General features: G+C 29.3%; 1 protein-coding gene across 13 annotated transcripts in view; it reads left to right on the top strand.

Moving 5' to 3' along the window:
- Positions 1 to 4,151: 4,151 nt before the first annotated feature.
- Positions 4,152 to 23,228, top strand: part of LOC136981000 (arginine/serine-rich coiled-coil protein 2-like) — a 58,478-nt gene continuing 39,401 nt past the window's right edge. For 5 of the 13 annotated variants that reach the window (XM_067277231.1, XM_067277227.1, XM_067277230.1 and 2 more), the window contains exons 1-4: positions 4,201 to 4,226; positions 12,341 to 12,385; positions 18,050 to 18,093; positions 18,415 to 18,493. Coding sequence is in view for 1 of the 13 variants with exons in the window: in XM_067277221.1 (XP_067133322.1) it covers positions 12,367 to 12,385; positions 18,050 to 18,093 (63 nt within the window). In the remaining 12 variants the exon portion in view is untranslated. Of the gene's footprint in view, positions 4,227 to 12,340; positions 12,386 to 18,049; positions 18,094 to 18,134; positions 18,494 to 23,228 lie in introns of those variants that run through there. The other 8 variants (XM_067277240.1, XM_067277232.1, XM_067277222.1 and 5 more) reach the window with 7 other exon arrangements.

The following is a 23,228-nucleotide window of genomic DNA, read 5'->3' as shown; positions in this document are numbered from 1 at the left end:
ATACATACTGAAAAAAAGTAGTCCATGAAAAATATTTAACGTAAGGAAAATCCATTTCCATTTTAATGGAGAAAATTATAAACTATTCTTGGATATTTCAGGATTTTTATATGTCGATTCCTTATATTTTTATGTTGATCAATCCCATTAAGAGTTAGGTCCTCCCGAAAGGAAGGAATTAGATTGGATTGGATTGAGCAAGGCGACCTAACGTACGGTACGGGCTATCTGCCAAGGAGAGGGTGCCTCCGGTAGAACTACGAGAAATTAACCTTATTTACGTGTTACACGTGTGAAGAAACCCCGGAAAATTCCACGTGACCATCCCGTTTGTCATAACATAACAACTAGTGTTCAGTGGTGTTATCTACTTAGCCACTAGTCGGCATCGAATGGAATTGTGTCTTCCACATAGTCTAAATGTGCAAATACCTAGCCTTCTTTCATCAACCAATTCTTTCTAATTAAATGTTAGATAAAAAAAATCCAAATATCAACTGCAAGGCGTTAGTACACAATGTCGACCATATGCAAATTACTTTTGTAGAATTTGGTTTCAAAACTTATCCTGAATCTGGTATTTCAAGAAAAAAATTGTTTGGATGTCGTTTTCACTTATCACCCATAGCGTATTGCAGGGATGGCGAACCTTTTTGAGTCCGCGAGCCATATTGTAAGCATACTTAGCTTTAAAGATGTTAATGCGTGCCAAAGTCTTACACTTCGAATAATGATATTTAAAGAAATTAAACGAATACGCTTTAATTCAAATAAATGTAAAAAATCTTATTGAAAAAAGGATGATCAGATGATAAACAGAAATGATGATTGAAAAGGACAGAAATCATATGATACATTACGTGTCAGATGATTTCTCTTACGTGCCACTTTGGGCACGCGTGCCATAGGTTCTCCACCCCTGGCGTATTGCATTATGTCTGTGTAGCTTATTCTTAATAGCAATGTAGGAGAATGCCACACTACTTACTCAATGTGAATTAATGGACCCGGGATCGAATCCGAACGGGTCGAAAAATCCCCAGGAATTTTTTGGGGGTGGTCCGTTCGGATATGTCGGGCCCCGTCCCTCACCACCCGGTCGCCCCATTGTGGGCCTGGCCGAACCCATAATGGGCCTACTAAAAGAGGCCCTCTTAGTGCCCACAGGGCGGAAAGAGTTTAAAAAAATGTGAATTAATGTATACTTAATTAAATCGATGCAGGGCAGGATATTAATTGAGTGAATATTCTTACACATTGTGTATTTGACGTATACTTCACCATACCTATTTCCTAAATGATAACTGTTACGCAAATAAAGCGGACAGCTCATTTGTATTATGTTACATAAAATTTTTTCGACAATCGCCGCAGAATATATTTGAATTCGTAGCGTGCTCCAAAAAATGTTTCTTCAATTTATTATCTTTTGTTTTGAATCCTTGTTTGCATATTTTACATATATAGCACTCGAAGTCTTTTTGTAATGTATCAGTAACACTTTGATTCTGTTTGTAATCTTTACAATTTATGTATAATATAAAAATACTTTTTTTTTAACTCTTTCTACCCTGTGGGCACTAAGAGGATCTTTTTAAGCAAGCTCATTATGGGTTCTGCCAGACCCACAATGGGGCGGCCGGATGGTGAGGGACGGCGCCCGACATATCAGGACGGACCATCCCCCCCTGGGGATTTCCTGACCCGTCCAGATTCGATCCTGGGTCCTCAGAGCGGAAGGTTACTACCTTGACCGCTCGGCCATCCGTCCAAATATAAATTCCAAATTAGAATTCTAAAATGAAAATTACAAAAATTACATATACGAGTATATGAAATTTTCTGTCTATCTGAATTCACATTTTATTAAAAAACTAAAGATATACACGTCATCCGGACAAAATATGACTATCATTGTCATCTGCTATTTTTTCACGACTTACGTATCAAATTTCATCGAGTTCCGTCCATTCGTTGTCAAGATATAGATTTTTATATATTTTTAATTTCACCTTAAAAATTCTTCTTTTTTTCAGTCAAGAAAGTTACACGAAATGTCGGCATATACGGCCAAGGTCCATATAAATAGGACAAGACACGAACGTTATTTTACTTTTGGAGCCGCCATTTTGGGACTTTTTGAATAGTGCAGGTTTTAAACAAACCTGTACGAGCAGTTAGTTTTATATGACATTAAAGTAAAATTACATAAAATCGGTGAAACTCCAGTCTAATAATAGCTTCGGATAATTATGCAATCACAATTTTTCGTAACTCAAAATGGTTTAAAATAAAGCATCCTTATCTTATGCTGTCTTGATTGAAACTAATTAAATTAGTAGTTGAATTAGTTTTATTATCTATGTAGGCACTTCCTAAAATGGTGCAATAATATCAAAGAAAAGTCAAAGAAACCATACCTCTATATGTGACACTTCGCAAGATTTAGCCTCCGATATCAGCCCACAGTCTACTTCCAGACAATATAAAGAGTCACACTGCGTGCTCCACTAAACCTATCGTGTGTTTAACAGATCTCCTAGCACGGTGATCAGACAAGCTAACGATATTCCCATGCTTAAGATTAATTTTGTTCATACGTTGGCAGGCAAAAACCCACTGTGCACATACTTTTTTGTCTCGAGGAAAACGATGAAAATGCAATTGTTTTCCTTTATTTCGATTTGATTGTTTAGAACAACTAAATACCGCGCAAATAATCATTACCAAAATGCAAAACTCGGTTATTCTTACAAATGTTATGTGTAAAACCGAATACACGAACTGACCATGAACGGTTGTTCGTACGTGACGTCAGAAAAAGTGCTGATTTGCGAATCAGTGCGTTTTCTGACCCAAAAATGGAATACCTGGTTTTCTTCTACTATACAGCCAACGAGGTAGAGTTTTGTCTTGTCTTATCTGCACGTTGGGCAAGATAACGAGGTAGAGTAAACATAGAAAAGCGGAAGCGCCACCAGACCGAAGCAACTTGAAACTCTGTTTGCCATGTTTCTTTTAGTCAAAACAAGGTTGCAGGGTCTCTGAACGTGATAGAAAACAGAGCATTTCAATAAAAGAAAGAATACCAGTTTTCATTCAAATGTAATAAAGTTAGCAGTTAGCATTCAAATGTAATAAATTAGACATTCAGATGTTATTTTATTATTAACTTAACATAAATAATATTTATTTTATAAAAATAGGTACAGTACATCACGTATAAGACATTCAATACTAATATGTACTGTACTGTACGTACAACATTAAAAAGTGAAAATCAATGTCTCCTGAAAAGTATTATGTAAATACCCGCCACACTTGACTGCCTCTTATTTCTAGAGATTTATTTCTAACCGCATGATGCAACTTGCATGTAAAGTAATACTTAAAATATGTTTAATTAATTTGACATAATGAGACTCTTTACTAGATTCTGTTGCAGTGAACGAGTGATCAAACTCAGTGAACAAACAAGCAGTTAACATAGAAAAAAACCTTAGCTGGCAATTTAAAGACAATATTTTGGATGGTTTGGTCCATCATATACATATTACTTCTAAAAACTTTCTATGCTGTTTTACATAAATACTTCAAATCATCGGGGATTTGTACAAAGAATCATTTATATCTTTAGATTTTATTATATCTTTTTTTTCTCATATTTAATTTACTGTTAACAACACATCCAAACATTCTGCACACTTAATTTTTTGGATACATTCCTTATAACACTCCCTGCTATATACTCTATAACTTGCTCACTGAAAATACCTGGTAGAAAGAATTTCATAATTTTCTATATAGTCGTGGTCACATGGATTAAACTTATATATAGGCATAATAGGCTATACAATAGAAGAATTTAATACAGTATCTGAGTCCGGTCTCTTATCACCAGACTCCCCATTGTTAGTCTGGCCAAACACCCAAAATACGGATCTCTTCGTGCACCGCTAGAGTTTAAAAAATTGTCGAAAGCATATATAGTATATAAGATTTGAAATTAAGCAACTTCTAAAATTTATACATTAATTTAATTTTTTTACATATTAAAACATTTATTAGTTATTAAAATTAATAAGTGCTTTAATTTTGTTTCATTTTTATAATTAATCGATAATCTGAGCGGTTTATCGAGAGAGGACGCTGTTCGTTATTGTTACAAGAAGGACGGGAAGAAAGCCATCTTGTCTTTAAAACTTGCTTTTTCTATATAATTTCGTGTAAGTAACGATTATAACGTTAATAACGTGATTTTCGAGTAATTTTGTAAGTTGTTTTATTAGCCAGTAACTATAAACCGTAGATATTAAGTAACGAAAATACGTCCGAATTTCTTAAAGTCGTAGGCAAATAAGCCTAACAATCGTTTGGTCCCTTGGTTTGTTATAAGATAAATCGTCATTTCTTAACTAATACTTCGATATAATTATTATTTTTAATTTAGATAATAATAAACCTTCATGCGATCTTTGTTAATAAATGAGAATTACGAAATCAGACAACTGAAGATTCGTGCATACAATGAACAAAGATAAATATTTCTAAAATTTATATAAAAAATTGAGGTATTTAAATATATTTTCATTGATTTTTAACTCATTTACAACTTTTATATTAATTAGGAACACAGACACAAGTATATACTGTATATATGTGTGTGTGTGTGTGTGTGTGTGAACTAAATGGGAATTTTTAATTAGAATTGTGTTTAAATAAGAATATTTTTAAAGGTAAATTTGCGTGTATTACGGTTATAATTATAAGATCGATAATGTAACTGAAAATCAATAATGTATTGCTGCAAAAAATCATATTAAGTCAATGTTGAATAATGTTAATGATTTATAAACAGAATTTTGTTTAAATATGTATGTGGAAGATATTTCTCGGTCTAAAAGACTATCGTTTTAAGTGCGAGTTTATTTTATATTTCTGAGTCTGCGGCGATGCTAATTTGTTGATTCTTTTATGTAACGGCCCGGCTTACGTTGGCAGAAATGCTATTAAAATGAGAAAAACTGAACAGTTTCTTATGTAAGTACATTTTTTGTGAATTGCATAAGAATAGATTAAGGTAAAATATTCAGTATTACCTGTTGTTGATATTTTGTAATTTGAATGATTGATTTATTAATCTGAGATATCACAGGTGACTTAACTGGCTTTATACCTTTTACAGGCGAGTTTGACTCATAATGGGAGTCAGCCAGTGTAAGTGTATGATGGAAAATGACCCTGACTTGTATTATCTGTAAAAATTATGAAAGTCAAAATTAATTTCAAACTCCAAGATATATCTTGGTGGTAGACATGTCCATGGCATGCTCACAAGATCATCTGACTGTTTTGATCTCGAGCTGTAGGTTGGCCCCCCTGCGTTATATAGTAGTTGAATGTAATAGATTGAAGACTACATAGTATTGAATTTCTTTACACCATAAAATATAAATATATACAAACAAATTTGTTAATAATTTTGGTTGGAGTATATCAATTTAAAAAACAAAAAACAATAACTGAATTTGTGATGTACAGTAGAGCGTCGATAACTGGAACCAATTGGGGACTGGGGTCGTTCCAAGTAGTGATTTATTCCAATTTCCTATTATGTACGAAAAAATATATTAACCTGTCCGATGTTCAAATTTTTCTTTGTTGCGTATCGCTTCCTGTTGAATTTTTCTCCGTTGCGTGTCGCTTCGTGTTGAATTTTCGTCGATTTTAAGCCTAACGAAAATTTTTATAATAATAATCGAGGCTATCGTATCGTTAAAAATTATTTCTTTATTTTGTACAAACAAAATAAATATATTGAAGAATATAAAAAACATGAAAATTATACTTTAGAAGTAAATTTAGTATCAAAAACGTTCGATTCAGCACGACACAGTCCGACTGAAAATCGTTCCAGTTTCCGGCCATTTCAATTACCGACGTTCCAATTTTCGACGCTCTACTGTATTTTCATATATAAATATCAGCCATTCATGTTTTGTCTTATGCATGACAGTATTATTCTAATTCTGTCAAGAATTGCTTCCAGTAGAATGGTGCAACTGACACACAACATTCAATCATTTTTATTTGCTAAGAAAACACTTCTCTCAGGTATTCAATTATTTGTAGGGATTTTTTTTTAGTATATGGTAAAATGGAGTCAAATATGTTTCAATAGCATTATATTTTTTTATAAATCTTAACTCCAAACTGTTTTGATTGCTGATCCTTTTAAGGATTCCTTGACATTTCCTTGACCTTTTATTGATTTTTTTAAAATTATTTTTGCTAATACAGTTAGTAATAAAAAAATAAATCTTTTAAGCCAGTATTAATCCATATATCATTTTCATAGAAAAAATTCTACTTACTGTGTAAAAATTTACAACAACCTGAACCATTGTACACACAACTCATTGGACTAACAATTTTTAAGAACCATTTAAATTGACCACTTTGGGAGACTTGTTATATATGAATGAAAGACTTTCTTCTGGAAGATACAGAATAAAATTTTTTCAAAATAATACAGTGACACCTCTATTAATGGGCCCACCTGACTAGCAGACACCACTAGTTAACAGACATTTTTACAATCTCTAGACCCTTCAAACAGGACATCTATTATATTTACTTCCAAATAGTGAATGTTGTCATTCATAACCAACTTACAAAAACACGATGCCCTGTCTTCAATCTTCTGAAACAGTTAATTACATACAAAATAACCAAAAAACCAACACCTTATTCGTTGCTGAGGGAGTTTATTAAAAAACGAACGTTTTCAATCTACTCCATAGATCATCTTCAGGTTGAAACCCTGAAACCTAAAATTTCAGACTTTTTAAAGCTGTTTTTAAGATGCTTTTTCAATTTTTCAGTTGGAATAGTTTGTTTGTATTCTTTTTTGTAAGTGATGTTTAAATTATTAATTATTTATTGTGACATCATCACAATGCTGGACTGCAATTCTTAATCATATTTTAAATTTATTTCATTTAAAATATATGCTCTCCACCTCAAAGTATTGGTGTCTTGTCCCTGTACATCATACTTTTCCTGTTAGCAACAGTACCTGTCATCTATCTAACTTCTTTCATTGGAAAATGTTTGAATTGAAATAATGTGACTTTTGGTTTGCATCAGAAGTTCATATAAAGTTGATCAGGGTCTTGTGTCCCTAATATTTCCATATCTAGTCTTGGCTTTCATCTAACTAACTTTGGTATTGAGATTAAGGAAGGACAGACTGACAGATGGACAACAACGGGAATTTATAGGTCTACAATTTTTTCAAATTGCAGCTCAAAAAGAATAATAGATTCCATATAGGAATTTTTAACATTATCAAAATATAGTAACACACTAAAAGTGGAAGAGAGAAAAAACTTTTGAGTTACAAAAACCACCATCTTAATGAGATTGTAAATATCACAGTAAAAACAATGTAGTTAAACTTAAATGTTATTTGTTACAGATATGTGTGTGTGTGTGTGTATCTATATATATAATTGAGATGGGTTGATGATAATAATAAGTGCTGAGCCCAAACAGTTAGGAGTTGAAAGTTGAAATTTGATACACAGTTAGAGTATGTCATGAGAACATACACTAAGAAGGGATTTTTTGAAATTTCCCCCACGGGGAAGAGGGAGAGGATTAAGGCTTACCCTGAAGAACTCAGCTTCTGCTATACTATTTTAGATGCAGTTTTTTGTTTTTAACTGCATTTTAGTTGAGTACCATGTGGGAATGAAAGAAGTGTATTCTTTAACAATGGAAGTGTAAAGAGAAAGCGTTATATGAAATTTATAGGCAGTATGAAATTTAGATGCAGTTTTTGTGGGAAATTGAACGTATTTTTAGACCCATCTAAAAATTCTCTAATTAGACTGGAAATGGGGACCTAAGTCTTGCATTCTGTGAAAACAGGTAAGATTGGCTATAATGTAATAATTTTAATCTTCACTAACGTTACTTTTTGCCTGAGCAATGCCAGGCTTATCTGTTAGTATACAGGGTGGGCCAACGAAAACAAAACGGCAGAGTGTTCGTGTTCGTCCAAGCAAATCGCTTGGACAGGTCGATTTTATTCTCAAGGGGACATCTTATACAATAAAGTTTTTGTGAATCTGAATATTAACTAAACAAACATTTTTTTCAAAATAAATGTTTGTTTAGTTAATACAAAATAAATGAGTTTTTAAAATTTTTTGTTGTCTGTTGTATTCAGAATCGCAAAAACTTTATTGCAAAGAGAATAAAATTGACCTGTCCGAGCAATTTGCTTGGATGAACACGAACACTCTGCCATTTCGTTTTCGTTGGCCCACCCTGTATATGTAAAATAGCAAAACATTGACACTTTTTGTAAATAAAAAAAAATGTTACATGAATTTGTTATTGATGATTTATTACATTTTGCTCAACAGTGTTTTGAGGTGGTTGATTCTTTCAGAATATCTTGTTTTACAAGAGACGTAATTCTTAGAAAGGCTCCTTAAAAGCTTGAACTTTTCTGGCTCCTGTACCTGTAACACGAGTAGAATATTTGTCCATGACAAGATTTATTTTTTTCTCGTCATTTGTTTCTTTATTTCAACAATGATATTGTCTTCAAGTATCTGCATCAGTTAGGTCATTGTTAATATTGATGATAAACTTCCTGTTACACTTTTTCATCACTCATTGCTGTGATGAAATCAGCCCAGTCATCTTTGATATAGTTAACAAATTTTGGTGAAAACCCTAATTTACTTGAAGTGTCAACAAATTGTTGACCAACCCCTGTTTTTGTTAACAATTTGTAATGGTGCTTTGTGAAATTTCATTCCAAGCTTTATTATAATAATTATTTGCATTGAACCTAGTAGGTTCATTTCAAACTCATATGATTCATCTTCAATAATATAAAACATCCTTTATGTGAAAAGATTTTTGTATTGTAATTTAAAGTTTTGAAGGCTTTCTTGATGTGTAAAGGTCACAATCTAAGTTGAAGTTAGTGATAAAAATTGAAGTGTTATCACTTTCAGAGTGGAAATCATCAAATGTGCTTTGCAGTTGTCAATAAAAAGAAGAACTTTTCTTAATATAGTATGGTTGCTGTTTATACAATTTCTATGTATAACGTCCTTTTAATCCAAAAAATTTTTCTTGATAGATGATCTCACAGCTTTTTAGTCACAGAATTATGGTTTTATTTTTTTTAAATTTGAACTACAAATGCATTTTGGGTTGGTGTAAGTTTCCAACCCCTCTTTAGTGCTGTTAAAAAATATACAAATTGTAATAAAGGACACAACATTATTTAAATATCACGTGAAAAGATTTCTACAATACAAATACTTACATATCATACTTTTCTGTTTTTGGTAATTATTTGGGTGTCTATTTTTTCAAACAGTTAGAAAAGTGCTGACATCATGTTTTCTTATTTGCTACATATTGTACAGCATAGGTATCATCTTGGCATTCTGGAAACATTGAAGCTTTAAAAATTTTCCAATTAATAGCAATGGAAGTTTTTCATTACCTGTCATGTTCAATCTCAATAAAAAAAGTCATGTTCTTTACTTTTTGTTTCCATGACACAAATAACCTTTAAACATTATTGTTTTGTCTAGCAGACATTTAAAAAAATAAACATGTTTATCTTGTGTTGAAAACATTAAGCTATTCTGTACAATTTCTGGTAAAATTTTCAATCACTGTAATCCTCTTCTTGTTGCACTTCTGCATATTCACTTTGTATTTTATTGAAAACTGTTCCATATCTATCAACTTTATCCATCTATCTACTCTTGATTTGAATCCTATGTTCAAATTGTTCAGCTTTTTAATAAAAAGTTTTCCATTGACAGGATTGTTTTTGGTGTAATGTATTGCATATGGCTTTGTGCTCTCACCTCTTGTGAGAATTTTATTAGCAAAGAATTAATTAATAAATGATATATATTTATATTATACTTTTGTCCATTTTGGATGTTCTTATGAACTTATATACTGAGGGAAGAGAAAAATGCAATTTCCAATTAAAATATATTTATTGTAATGTAATCTTGATGTAATTTTATTGTAAATTTAATGAAATAATTATGATTTTATATATATGATAATCAGTCAAAAAAGTCTCAGCTTGAAATTTCAGTTTAGAGAATGCATGACTGAAACACGAGGCATAAATATTTCAATGTGCATGAGCACCTTATGGCTCCACATGAAAAATTCATATCATTGGATCCAAGTGTCATTGAAGGAGCTGCCTACTTTTTATCAAAGGATATGATGTAGTATGACATTGAATTGATGATTAAAACTACAGTAATTGTATAAATTTAGTTTCACATTGCATCCAACAGGTTCACTACAAAATTGACAAGTTTGCACTTACAAGTTAGTCTGAGAGATACAAACAGCATAAGAGAATAATTTCAATCATTGTAAAGCAGAATGCCTATCTAATTCACGGAAGCTACTAGTAGTCAGGTAACTTCATTGGATAATGGGTATCCAGTTATATATATATATATATATTAATTGATAGAGGGCTTCAGTTTTCTAACTTAGTTTGAGTAGACTACTGGAGCTAAAAATATGGGGTTCAGGTATCAAATTAAAGCTCTTGTGTTGTAAATGATGTTGCTGAAGGGAGATTTGAGAAAGGTTCAATGACTCAAGTATGGTGGAGTGGCAAAGGTACTGTACTGTACAATATTAAGTCTGTCAATATTAAGCAAGGAAGACAAGCAACAAACATTGGGTACTTGTGCACCATCTAGCAATTTATTTATTCTTAGCCTTTTGAACAATTTGTTGCTCGTTACTACTGTGAATTCCTGCTTTGTTTGCTAATTACACATTAATTAAAAGATGTTTTGCATTATTTTTTTGATAAATTAGTTTTGTCAATATTAACCTCAGTGCTATCTACTAACTTTTAGTGCCAATCTCTGTTTTTATTTTACTGTCACTTCATAATGAGACCAAAACATGATTCTGACTGTCCAATTTGTTACTTAATGTCAATAGGTGTCTTTCTCAACAAATTTACCAACTGAAAGAAGAATAGACTTGAACATACGATCGTTAGTAGGTTAAGAGATTCATAACAGTCAATGAGCTTGCTGTGAAGTGAGCCAATACTATCCTCACTGTTAATCCAAAATCCCAGTAGTTGGAAGTTGGCTGGCCATAGGAATGATAAATTGTCACCCTGGGATCTGGATGCAAAATTGAAACAAACTATTAAGAGGGTGGATTGGTATGAGGAGCCTCATGATACTAGAGAACAGACAGAATGAATCACTTGCATATGACCCAGAAAACACTTGCTGTGCTGAGAATACCAAATTTTAAATGATCTCATTGTATTTTATTTTTTCTCTTTCATTTAGTTCATGTGTTAAACAGTTCTTAAAATCATTTAATTTTAAATTTGAATGTATGTTAAATCAGATTTATACATGTAATATTATATTGTGCAATTGTTAATTTTGATTTTCATTCAAACTTGAAGGTAACTAATAAATGTGGCCAAAAACATTCATTATTTATTGATTTGTTGAATTAAGTGCAGTAAGTCACTATATTATGGGCATCTAGTTTGTAAGCCTTAAGCAGTTCATAAAATAATATTTAAAAATATTCAACTAACATAAAATAAAAAGAAACTCAGTAAAGAAATAGTGACAATAATTTTATGAAATAAATTTTTGTCAATGTATAATTTTATTAAAGCATTAGCTGAGTCAGTTAGTCAGAATCCTTTAAAAACAACTGTAACTTTAGAATAAAACAATTATACAGACTGTGCTAGTGACATTGAAAGAGGAAAGACAATTACTATTGAAGACAAAAAAAACTTTGGCTGTTTCAACATCCAAAACAGATTTACTTTTTTTTTTTTTCTATAGAAACAGAGAAGATATAGAATTTATTATTTATTGAAATCTATACTTATCTCATTATATATTATAAAATATTGCTTTAAATCATCTTTTAGAATTTATAGATTAATAAAGACCAACAACTGCCGAATTATCGGGCTAGCAAATGGCCATTTGCTAGCCCGATAATTCGGCAGTTGTTGGTCTTTATATATAACAGGTTAGTTGTTGTTTATTTATAGATTAATGTAAATAAAATGTTATGATAACATCTTTGTATAATAGAATCATTTTATTTTTAAAGAGAGCTGTCAAATTTTCTTTCTCCAGTTATCATAGATAATTGTTATTAATAAATTTAATTTTATAAATAAATATATGTATTATAAAAAATGATAAACATTATACATTATAAACTTATAAATTAAAAATTTTATATTTTCTTTCAGACTAGTGGAGAGTCATAAATAATTCAATGGAAAATTCACCTAAAAGTGAGTAGTAATGTTTTAATTGCATTTTTGTAAATTTAAGTGATTAGGATTATGTTGAAATATAATATAGTTAGTTTTAAAAATGAATACAATTTAACTACTAAAACTGTGCAGTTGTGAAGAATTTTAAAAAGTTTAATAGTTTTTATATTTCTTAATATATATAACATATACAACTAAGGAATTTTTTTGATTTATAAGTTTTATCATTATTATTATATTTATTATAATAAATAAGGTAGCAGTGATACATTCAATCTGTAATACAGTAAATATTTATTAAGAATGCTTACTTTAGGAAGCCAAATCTTTAATTGATTAATAATAAATGTTTTATCCTGACCCAGAGCAACATCACTCACAATGGATATGGGAAAGAAGACTTCTTAGTACTCATAGACCAAAATGAACTAAAAATAAAAATCCCTTAACCACTAGGGACTAAAGATTAACAAAATAATTCATTTTGCAGATACTTATTGTATCACAAATCAGATTTGTGTTACAATAAATGTCTAAAAATCAATTGTCATCCTCTAGTTTTTGTGCGCTCTCCTCCTTGATATAACAAGTTTTTAAATAAAGTAACGTTCTCATAAACATTTTTCTACAACATTTATAATACGGGACAAGAAGCATAAATCATTATAATTTTTAAAATTATTAAATTTTTCATTACAGAATAATAATTGGTATTTTGTATACTTTAGTACATGGTAGTCACCAAAAGCCAATGTTTTAGATATGAAACAATGATGTCATTTTTAATATAGTTCCTTGCAGTTCCAATGCACTTATTACATCTTGGAATTAGCATTTCAATACCCTTGAAAAATAGTTTGTAGTTTTGTATGCAAAATGCTCATAAACTGCCTCTTGCAATGCTTCTTCACTTTTTTGAAGATTTTTTTTTTTTGAGTTTTGAAAACAGGTGATTATTCTAGGAGCCAGGTCTGGGCTGTAGAGCTCCCCAAATCCACCCTCCTTTACAGCAGCTTTGGTAATGGAAGCTGTGTGCACAAAGTGCATTGCCCTGAAAGAGGCAAACATGAAGCAAATTAATGTAACAAGTCTAAAATGAATGTTTCTAAGCAACATATGCAAATTGGCATGAAAACTGTTTTATTAGTCCACATACAGATGCTGCTATCTGATATCATTATTTATTCCTTTCATGTCTAAAATATAGTTAGGCCAGAAACTTTTGGTGCACACCTTGTATATATATATATATATATATTATGAAAAATATGTCATTGAATAAATTTGTAATTTCATTTTCAGCTTGATTTTGAAGAATTGATGAAAATTGCTTTTTATAAAAATATTAGTTTCTATAACTAATGACTTTATCAAAAAATGTTATGATTGTAATAATGTTATGAAGAAAAAAATATATACAGTTTTTTTATTTAAATTTTTTCACTATCCTAAGTGTGGCTTAGAATAGAATTGTCACACCCTTCTATTTCAGATATAGTGTTATAACAAATATTTATAACAAAGTAGTTTGTTATAAATATTTGTTGACTAATTGTAAATTATAAAACGATAAACAAGGTTTCAAGTATGTACAATCCTAATTGAGTCCCTAAATTTTATTTGTCTATCCAATTCTGATTAATACAACCCCTGGTCAAAAGTATGGAATATTGCAATATGTCATTCAATTCAACTTAAAGCTTCAAAAAAACAGACATTAAATAATTAATTCTTTTTAATTAAATTTATTTGCAGTCTTGTGCAAGTAACAACAAAAAGAGATGAAAGCAATTATATAAAAAATTTAAGAAACAGCACATTCAATACTTGAGCAACATTAGACAAAAAATATTTGGAGTATAGTAATTGCAGAGACATAAGTATGGAATAAAGTAAATTAATACTGTATGGGACTGCCTTTGACCTTTATTACTGCTTTAATACATCTGGGTATTGAAGCGACTAACTTTTCACATAGTCTGCAGGTATTTCTGCCCAGCTGGTTAGCACTCTTCAATTTGGACAGTGAATCCAGTTTCTTCAAAACATTTTACAAATTCTCTATTGGATTTAAATCTGGGCTGTTTAGGAACCATTGGCATACTGTATTAGCATGGTGGGAAGACACATTGTCATCTTGATAAAGTCAGAGTTACCTAAGTGTACCTCTGCTGTTTTTAGCACAAAATTGTCTAAAATTTCCAAGTAAACCTCTACATTCACTGTAGTGTTGACAATTTCCAAATTTACAGGTCCTGCTGAAGTTATGGCATCCCAACTCCATTTGGAAATTTTGTTTTGAAAGAAGGCATTTTGATAGAAACTTCTCATTGGGTTTTCTCCAAACTTTGCTACCATTGTTATCTCTATATCTCATGCAAATATATGACTTGTTGGTGAACATAACTTGTTTCCAATGCATCAAATCCCAATTCTGGTAGGCTTTTGCCCACTGCAGACAGTTTTTTATGCTTCTCAGTCAGATTTGGTTTCTGTTTTGCTTTTATTGATAAGTAGCTATTATAAATTTGAAGACAAAATCTGTCCAAAAAGGAACCATCATTTATTCACTTTTAGTGTTCTGGATTACAAACTTTTGACATGGTGGTTTTTTTGGACAGACTTTGTCTTCAAATTTATTTTTACATAATTGCCATCCAACAAAATTCTACAATTGAAACTTTTGGAAAGATGGGGCAGCTAAAAAGCTACATTTACTGGTGCCTATTTTCCAGTAGATATAAAGCTCTAACATCCCCAGATAGTAAGAATGGAAGGAAGGAAGATGTCTGTAATATCACCAGTTCTAATTTTTAAATGGATATTTTTTCTGTGTTTTTAAAAGACATTTTAATTTTGACAGCCAAGTAGCCTACAAAGAAAGGTTGATCATCAAAGGTTTGTATTCGAGAACACTAAAAGTAAATAAATGGTGGTTCCTTTTTTGGACAAACTTTGTCTTCAAATTTTTTTACATAAATGCTATCCGATGGAATTCTACAAACATACATACAGTTAGTTTGCATGAGCAATGACAATATAGCAAAACAGCATTGAAAAGCTTGTTAATAGATTAACAAACTTGAGAGCATCTGAATTTAAAAAAAAATAGAATTGCCTGTTTAATTGATTAAAAAGATGAATACCTTCATTCATTTTTTATTTAACAAGTAAAAATACTAATTTGACTTAAATGAATACATAGCTAATTTATTTAATTAGTCAGAAGGAAAAAAAAGTGAATACTTGCTATCATTTCTTGCAAACTAATTGAAATTTATTCGATTACTTTTTACTTTAATATAAATGCCCATTAAAACTAATCAATTAGTTCAATGGAAGAGTTGATATTTAAATAGACAGACACCACAAATAACTTGGCATAACTTGAACTTAGAATGTTGTTTTAACGAATATTTATCTGTTATTTAAATAGTTGATTAGTGTGATTTTATTCAGTTAGCGCAACACTGAAAAGAGGAATACTATATTTTGAAGTCTTGTTGTTCTGATAATATATAAATGTGAAAAATTTTAATAAGCTTTAGAAATTAAAATTTTAAGAAAGTCTATAAGACATTGTTGTGAGATTTTGGCTGTTTTTACTTTGTCATTGTTTCAAAAATCATGGTTTCTTTAAATAATTGAAATTTGCATATCATACTCTACTGTAATCTTATGATGTCCCTTGGAATGCAGAAATTATATGTGGCAAAACATATGTGTTAAAACAACTTTTAAAAATGATTAACTCAAAGATTTATTAATTATAATTATTAATAATTAATAGTAATTCATTCAGTGTTGCTTGCCTGCTGTTTTTGTAGTATTATCTTTAACAACTAGTGTGAAATTGAAGTAAAAAATGCTAACAACTAAAAAAGTGTAAGCAAATTAAAACTATTATTATTTAACATTTAAAGTGCTGATTAAGACTGATGATTGCACATGTGTTGAGGCTGATATTGCAAAAAGACAACTTATAAATGCCTATAAACTCAAAAGATAATGATAACTTTAATTGAATTCTGATTATAATAAGCAAAGTTTTATAAGTGTGCTTTAACTTAAATATTTCTACAAATTACATAATACATATGCTAATTTTTATAATAAATAAATGATAAGACCCCTTTCACACAATCTGGTTTAAAACTGATCATGACTAGTCGCAGTGCCATATTTAAGCACAGTAGCCAGGTGTGTGTCTACTCAATGTGACCACACACATGATATTTTCAATTAGTTTGTTTTTTGTATTTGGATGAACAGTGATTCATGATGGACCAGAGAAAACTGCATCGATATTTGACCAATTATTAAGTGTTTGTACGATACTTCACTCATGAGAAACTTGGAGCCCTTGAGTTCCTAATATGTGATCCTGGGACTTTTGTAATGCAATTTTATTTTCCCATTTTTCCCTCATTATGCTACCCTAATTAAGCCGGTATTACTCGTAGTGACAAAGACCATTCAAACTAAATTTGACTGGTAAAAAGATGAGAATAAATTATGTATTACTAGTTTTCATACTATTAGGATATGTAGTGTACTGGGCTTATGGAGTATGTTGGTATTGGACAGGCTTAGTCTGCAAAAAATATATGCAGTCTATCAACAGCCTGTGAAATTCACTTGCAGCCCACATCCAGAAAATATTGCTATCCTTTACCTTGGACAAAAATTCTAAACGAGAAATTCAGTTCCACTAATTTACTGTTAAATTTCAAGATTTACATTCTTTTAAACTTTTATCCCACAAAACAAGTTTTTCTTGAATTAAATTTATTCATAATCCAACATCCATTTCCTAATCTTTCATTTTAATCAAAAGAAAATTTAAGTTTAATGTCGCTTGTCTGATGTAGTCTTTTGTGCTGTTCAGTATAAGTCCTCTATGTGTAAATTCCTTGGTGTGGCAAGGCCAATTACATGATAAGCAGATTCTCTTGTATCAATAAAATAAAAATATTTCTGTGAATGAAGCTATTCATTTACTGTACTTATAAATGATAGCAGTTGTATTTGAATATTTGTTTGATGTTTGAACGTTATTGCTGAAATAAAAACTGAATCAGAAATGAAAGTTGTTTTTCTGCCATTACAATGATTTAATTTTATAAATAAAGGACAAGTACGTTCTTTATTTGGTTTTATAAACTTTTCTGAATTTGGAATTTGATAAGTTTTATCTACTAAACTGAAATATTTAAGAATTTTAACAAATTATATATTTTACTTCTAACAATAGAATAATAAATTGTACATCACATGCAAACACATGGAAAATGTTTTGCAATAATTACAGAACATATTTCATGCTAGATATTGGGTGGTATCAATAAAGGCTATGAAGTGCACAACTTGATTTTGAATTTGTTTGGAGATAGAACCTTTGCCTTGGAATAGATTTATCATAGCATGTAGCTAATATACATTGATGTTTTTGTTATTAAAAAGCAAAAGTCTTTAGAACTGTTTATCTATGTAATTTTACTGCTACTATTTTTAAACTTTTTAATACAATTTAAAAATTGTATATCATGTTTTATCATTTAGTTTATTAATACTGTTATGTAATCAAGAAAGATTCTATTTTTAAATTTATCAGTTTGTTTTTAGTTTTAATAATAATGAAAATAATTTTCATTTCTTTCTTTCTTGCTTTAAATAAAAAAGAATTAGAACCTGAAATTGAGAATTCTGAAGAGGAAAAAGAAAGGGTAAGTCAGTCTCTGTAGGTATATTTTAATTATATAGATTTTAATATATTATAATTTAGAATTAGATACAATTATACAAAATAATAATTTTCTTTGGCTATAATATGTATATAATTTACTTCATACCAACACTTTCTTGCTGTGTATATATTTATATATTACGGTTTCCATATACCATGGTGATCTCAGGCATAAGATTTTTATTAACATTTTTGAGGGGGAAACAAAAAAAAAAAAATAGAAATTAAGGCAAGAAACCATTTATTTGATGGTTCATTCCTCTCCCATATTAACACGTCTTTATAAATATTGCTATCCAAGAGTCAACTACAGTATGGCTCCGTGTCTGAGCTGACGTTTGGTGAGTGACATCTGCTAATAACAAGAAGACATTTATCAGGTATGTAATGTGTGTATTTTGCTGGTGACAGACAATAATTTTTTAGAATTTAATATGTATATAACTTTTAGTGCATGTTAGGATTTTTGTAATATTAAATAGTGATTTTAAATTTTATTAAATTAAAATTTATTTTACTTATTCTAATGATAATTTTAATTAGAATAAGACAAAAAGATAGAAAAAATTTTAAATAATAGTAAAATTAATTTTGCTATTATTTAATATTTAAGTTTTTAACTTTGTGTAAGTTTTTTAAATTATTTGATAGGTTAAGGAAAACATTTCTAACATGTTCTTAATGTGTTTTCAAATTTTTTTTCATCTATGTCAAAGAAAACTTTCTGATTGCATTCATTTGTACTGTACATTGAAATTATTTTCATTATTCATTGAAATTATTAATTTTTATATCTATTATTTTAACTGAGTTAAAAAAAAAATTATATTAAATTCTCTCTTTCTAAAGAGAAGCTTAAAATTAATTATTTAAAATTTTAATTAATACAAATGAAATAATCAATGGATGGAAATTTCACTTGTCATAAAGTAAGTTGATTATTATTCTCTAGTGTAATTTAGACTTTTTACTTTTTATACAGATTGTTTGCAGTTAGCAAAAATTAACTGGTCAATATTACAATAACATTTTATCATACAAAATGAATTTCATATACGATGATTTTTGTAGAAATTAGGTTTTAGTATAATTAGGTTTTAGATTTCAACATCATGAATTTTTTGTTTCTCTCTTTGAGAGAGATGGTAAAAATAAACAAAATGTGGGTAAAAGAAATTTCAAGACACTTAAAACATAAAAGTTAGCTTATCATCATGATCAATTTATATAACCACAAACAGCTGGAATTACACAGAAAATTAAAATTTAATATTCATAAATACATAAAAATTTTAATTTTCTTTTACATATTATTTGTGGAATGTTATATGACTTGCTATTATATTTAAGTAGTTATTTTAAATTATGAGTTTGGATTAATAGTTTAAAACATTACTAAAAGGTATATGTGTGTATGTATATATTTATCTTTATTTGTTTATTAAAAATTATCTAGGTATAAATGTAACATTTTATATAAATTAATTAACTTTATTTCTATGCTGAGTTTTATATGATTCATGAAATAGTCAAACTCCATTATTACATTATTGGTTTATGCAGTTTGTGTTAATACAAAGTAGTTTTGCAGTATATAAAACTAATATTGGATAAATCTAAGTATAACCAATACAAAAAAAAATAATAATAAAAAATCCAGTGTAAGAAACAAATTTAATGAGAATGTTTTTGACAGCTCTTAGCAATCATTGTCCGATTACAAACTATTCTAAGGAGGAGCATAAAAATCAAATAACAAAATTTTTTAAAATGTGGATGTGGCATCTGATTGCTTAGTAAGTAGATTTTCAGTTTCGAGAAGATGGGTATTTTTATGTTAATTAACAACTTTGGTTAATACAGATTTTTAAGTCTCTTAAAGGGCTTTACTGTAGTTTTAAATTATCTTAAGAATCATATAATATAGTTTTCTTATCATATATTTAGTTCAGTGTTGAATCATTTTCTGAGATGTTCTTTAACGTTACTATTGATGGAATTACATTAATTAGGATTTTTTTAAAAATTAGTCTTAAGGTTTAAAATTTTAAGTTAACAGAATTTAAGTAACTAAATAATTTTTGTTGTTCTGAGGATTTACTATAATGAGGTTGATATAGAATATGATGATTCTTTTAAATTAAAATTTGTTTGAAATTCTGAATAATGTTATGTGACTTTGCATCTTATTTGAAAAGTTTTAGTTAATTAATTTAGATTGTAAATATACTCTGCATTAATGTAATATTTTTAATCTTTTGATATTGACAACTTTGCTTATTTTTCAACAACTAAAGTGATGATAAGATAAATCAATTTTAGTATTATATCTCCTTGAAACAAGCATTACAGATATTACTCATAGTAAAAGCATAATGAATTAACTAGGACATCATGCAACTTTGTTGTATTGCAATAGAATTGAATCAGAGCCGGAAGAAAAGAAATGATCCCTGCACCTGTTAGGCACAGATGTGATCCTTGTACTACAGTTCCTGAAAGATGCAGATAGGTGAATTTTGCATATGCTGCCATAAAGAAGGCTATCCTCATGCCTAAAGGCCACTGGAAGCACAATCCTTGCACTGGCCGGGTACGGAGACACGATCCAAGAACAAAGCGATCTATGGTGATTGCTTTGTTCTTGTGTTTTGTTTGCTTTTCATGCCTATTTTTCATTGGGTGCACAATAATGTTTTTATTTTTGACCCCTAGGCCTAAATTTCGTTAGGTGCACTTGTCACATCAGAGAGCATGGATGTTGTCACTATAATACCTTTGTATATTGGAAACAAAGTCATGGATTCCTATTTTTACTTTCCTGGTTCTGTTATAGACAACAGAGGGAAAGTATGGCAATTGGTCAAAAAATGACCCCACCAAGATTTTTTCATTTGGACTTGAGGGACGTTGAAATTTCAAGAAATGCAAAAACACACAGTATCTTTTTCTGTATTTATGAATGTTAATGTGTGTAGCATGATTTTGTTTACCCTGTTTGAAGCCTAATATCTCCTGTTCTTTCGAAAATTTCTGAAATTTTGCAGAAAGGTTTGTGTATTAGAAAGATTTGTGCTATTAAATTTTGGTGCTTTAAGGGCGACAGGGTAGCAAGATAGCATGGTTGTGTGTCATATCTTGAGTAGGGTTAGATTTATGACGATTTTATTTGTTATTAGCATTTACAATTTTTTTATAAAACCCATCCCTGCTCTCAAAATTAAACTTTTTGCCGTTTTAGAATAATTTAAAATGTAAGCAGCTTTTTAAAATGAAATATCATAACAGATGGTGCCACCAGAATTTTAAATGTTGCTGGGAAAGTTAAGCGATTTGTTGCTGAATTTTTTACATTTAAATGGATCCACATTACATTTCTGGATTCCTTGTCTCAATTAATGGAAAATGGCAAAGTTTTATCAAAATTGAGCCATTAAATTTTGAGAATAAACTTGATTCTATAAGCCCATACAACACACGCTAGCGATTCATGCTATATTGCTTCGTTGTGCGCGTTTGTGAAATGACCTTATATCTCAAACATGAAGTCACAGACTGCAATTTTTTATTGCATTTTGAATTCTGCATTGCAATTAGTGGAAAATGGCAAAGTTTAATCAAAATTTATCAAGCGGATTTTGAGAACGAACACAATTCTGTAAGCCTCATAGAAGAAGCTTTGCTAATGCTCTGCTTCAATAAATACTTAATATTTAATGTACAGAAAAAATAACCAAAAATTGTCTAACACTATAAGCTAATTAAAAATCATTGTGAATACATTAAATAGATTTTTAAAAATATTTATAATTAAATTAATATTTAATTCTAATGTTAAAAGACTAATAAATTTATGTGTTTGAATTTAATGAAAAATATGAACTTTAATTTTATTTTACTTTGTGACAAGAAAATAATTTCCTTTTTCTGAAATTAATAATTTAATGATTGCATTATGATTATTGCACTTTTATTTTCTAGTAAAGTAACATTGGAATATTGTATAAAAATCTTACATATCAAAATTTATTTGGTATGTATTTTAAAATAGCTCAAATTTTACTTTTATTATGTTATCTGAAATTTTTAGATTTATCATAATAGTCTGATATGAAATTAAAAGTAGCTAGAAAATTTAAAAAAGATAATACATTAATTTTACAAAGAATAGGATTGATTATAACATTTACATCAATTATTTGAAATTTAATAATTTAAATATTTAGAAATATTTAAGTTTCTAAATATAGCAAACCCCTGCTAGCTCAGACTAATAGGAGGTGAAGGTTGTTCGAGTTTACAAAGTCTGAGTTAGCAGCTTGTTTTCTCTGACAACAGAAGTAGATATACAGTACAGTAATTTATTATAACCAGTTCTATATAGAAATTTTACATAACTTTAGTAGGTTATGCTGCCAATAGTATTATTACAGGAAATTGAGTTCAAAAAATTTTATGACACTGCACTATACATCAATATATAGTCTTTAGTAACTTACCAACTACAGTGATATAATGCACAATATTACAAAGACTTCTGGATATCAAAAATACTCTTTAAGTGTAATTTTCTATTGTCAAGAAATTCTAAATTATTGTACAATTTTTTGAAAAAATTTGTCTAAGTTACACAAAGTCCAAGTTAATGGAAGTTTAGTGTAATTGAATTGACAACTAAACTTTGTTACTCTAAAATTTTTCTAAAATTAAAGAACTGTATTTGGTAATTATGTCATATTGAAGTCTTGGGCTTCATTGTATTTTTCTGTAATTGTGTGAAAATTTCTTTTCTTTGTCAGTAAATGTGCTGAAATCTTTTAAGGTAATTGTAAAGACAGACACATTTAGTAATAAAGTTTGATTTCTAGTTTTATAATTTCAAACTTTAAAAAAACTGGAAGATTAAATTCATTTGTTATTGGTTTTATTATAATTTGCTAAGGTTGAAGATTTGCTGTATAAATTACATACAAGATTTTCATTTATTTGATTATCTACTAATCTTTGATGAAAACTACAGTTGATTAAACATTGAAATTACTTGATATTTACAGACAGTAGTTAGTATAATTTTATTACAATTTTTTATTTTAATTTCCTTTCTTTTTCATTGTA

The sequence above is a fragment of the Centruroides vittatus genome, unplaced genomic scaffold, assembly GCF_030686945.1.
Source record: "Centruroides vittatus isolate TY-2023 unplaced genomic scaffold, ASM3068694v2 contig_738, whole genome shotgun sequence".
Classification (NCBI taxonomy): Eukaryota; Metazoa; Arthropoda; class Arachnida; order Scorpiones; family Buthidae; genus Centruroides; species Centruroides vittatus.
The sequence above is the reverse complement of the archived record's forward strand: the minus strand, read 5'-3'. Positions and strand labels throughout refer to the sequence as shown.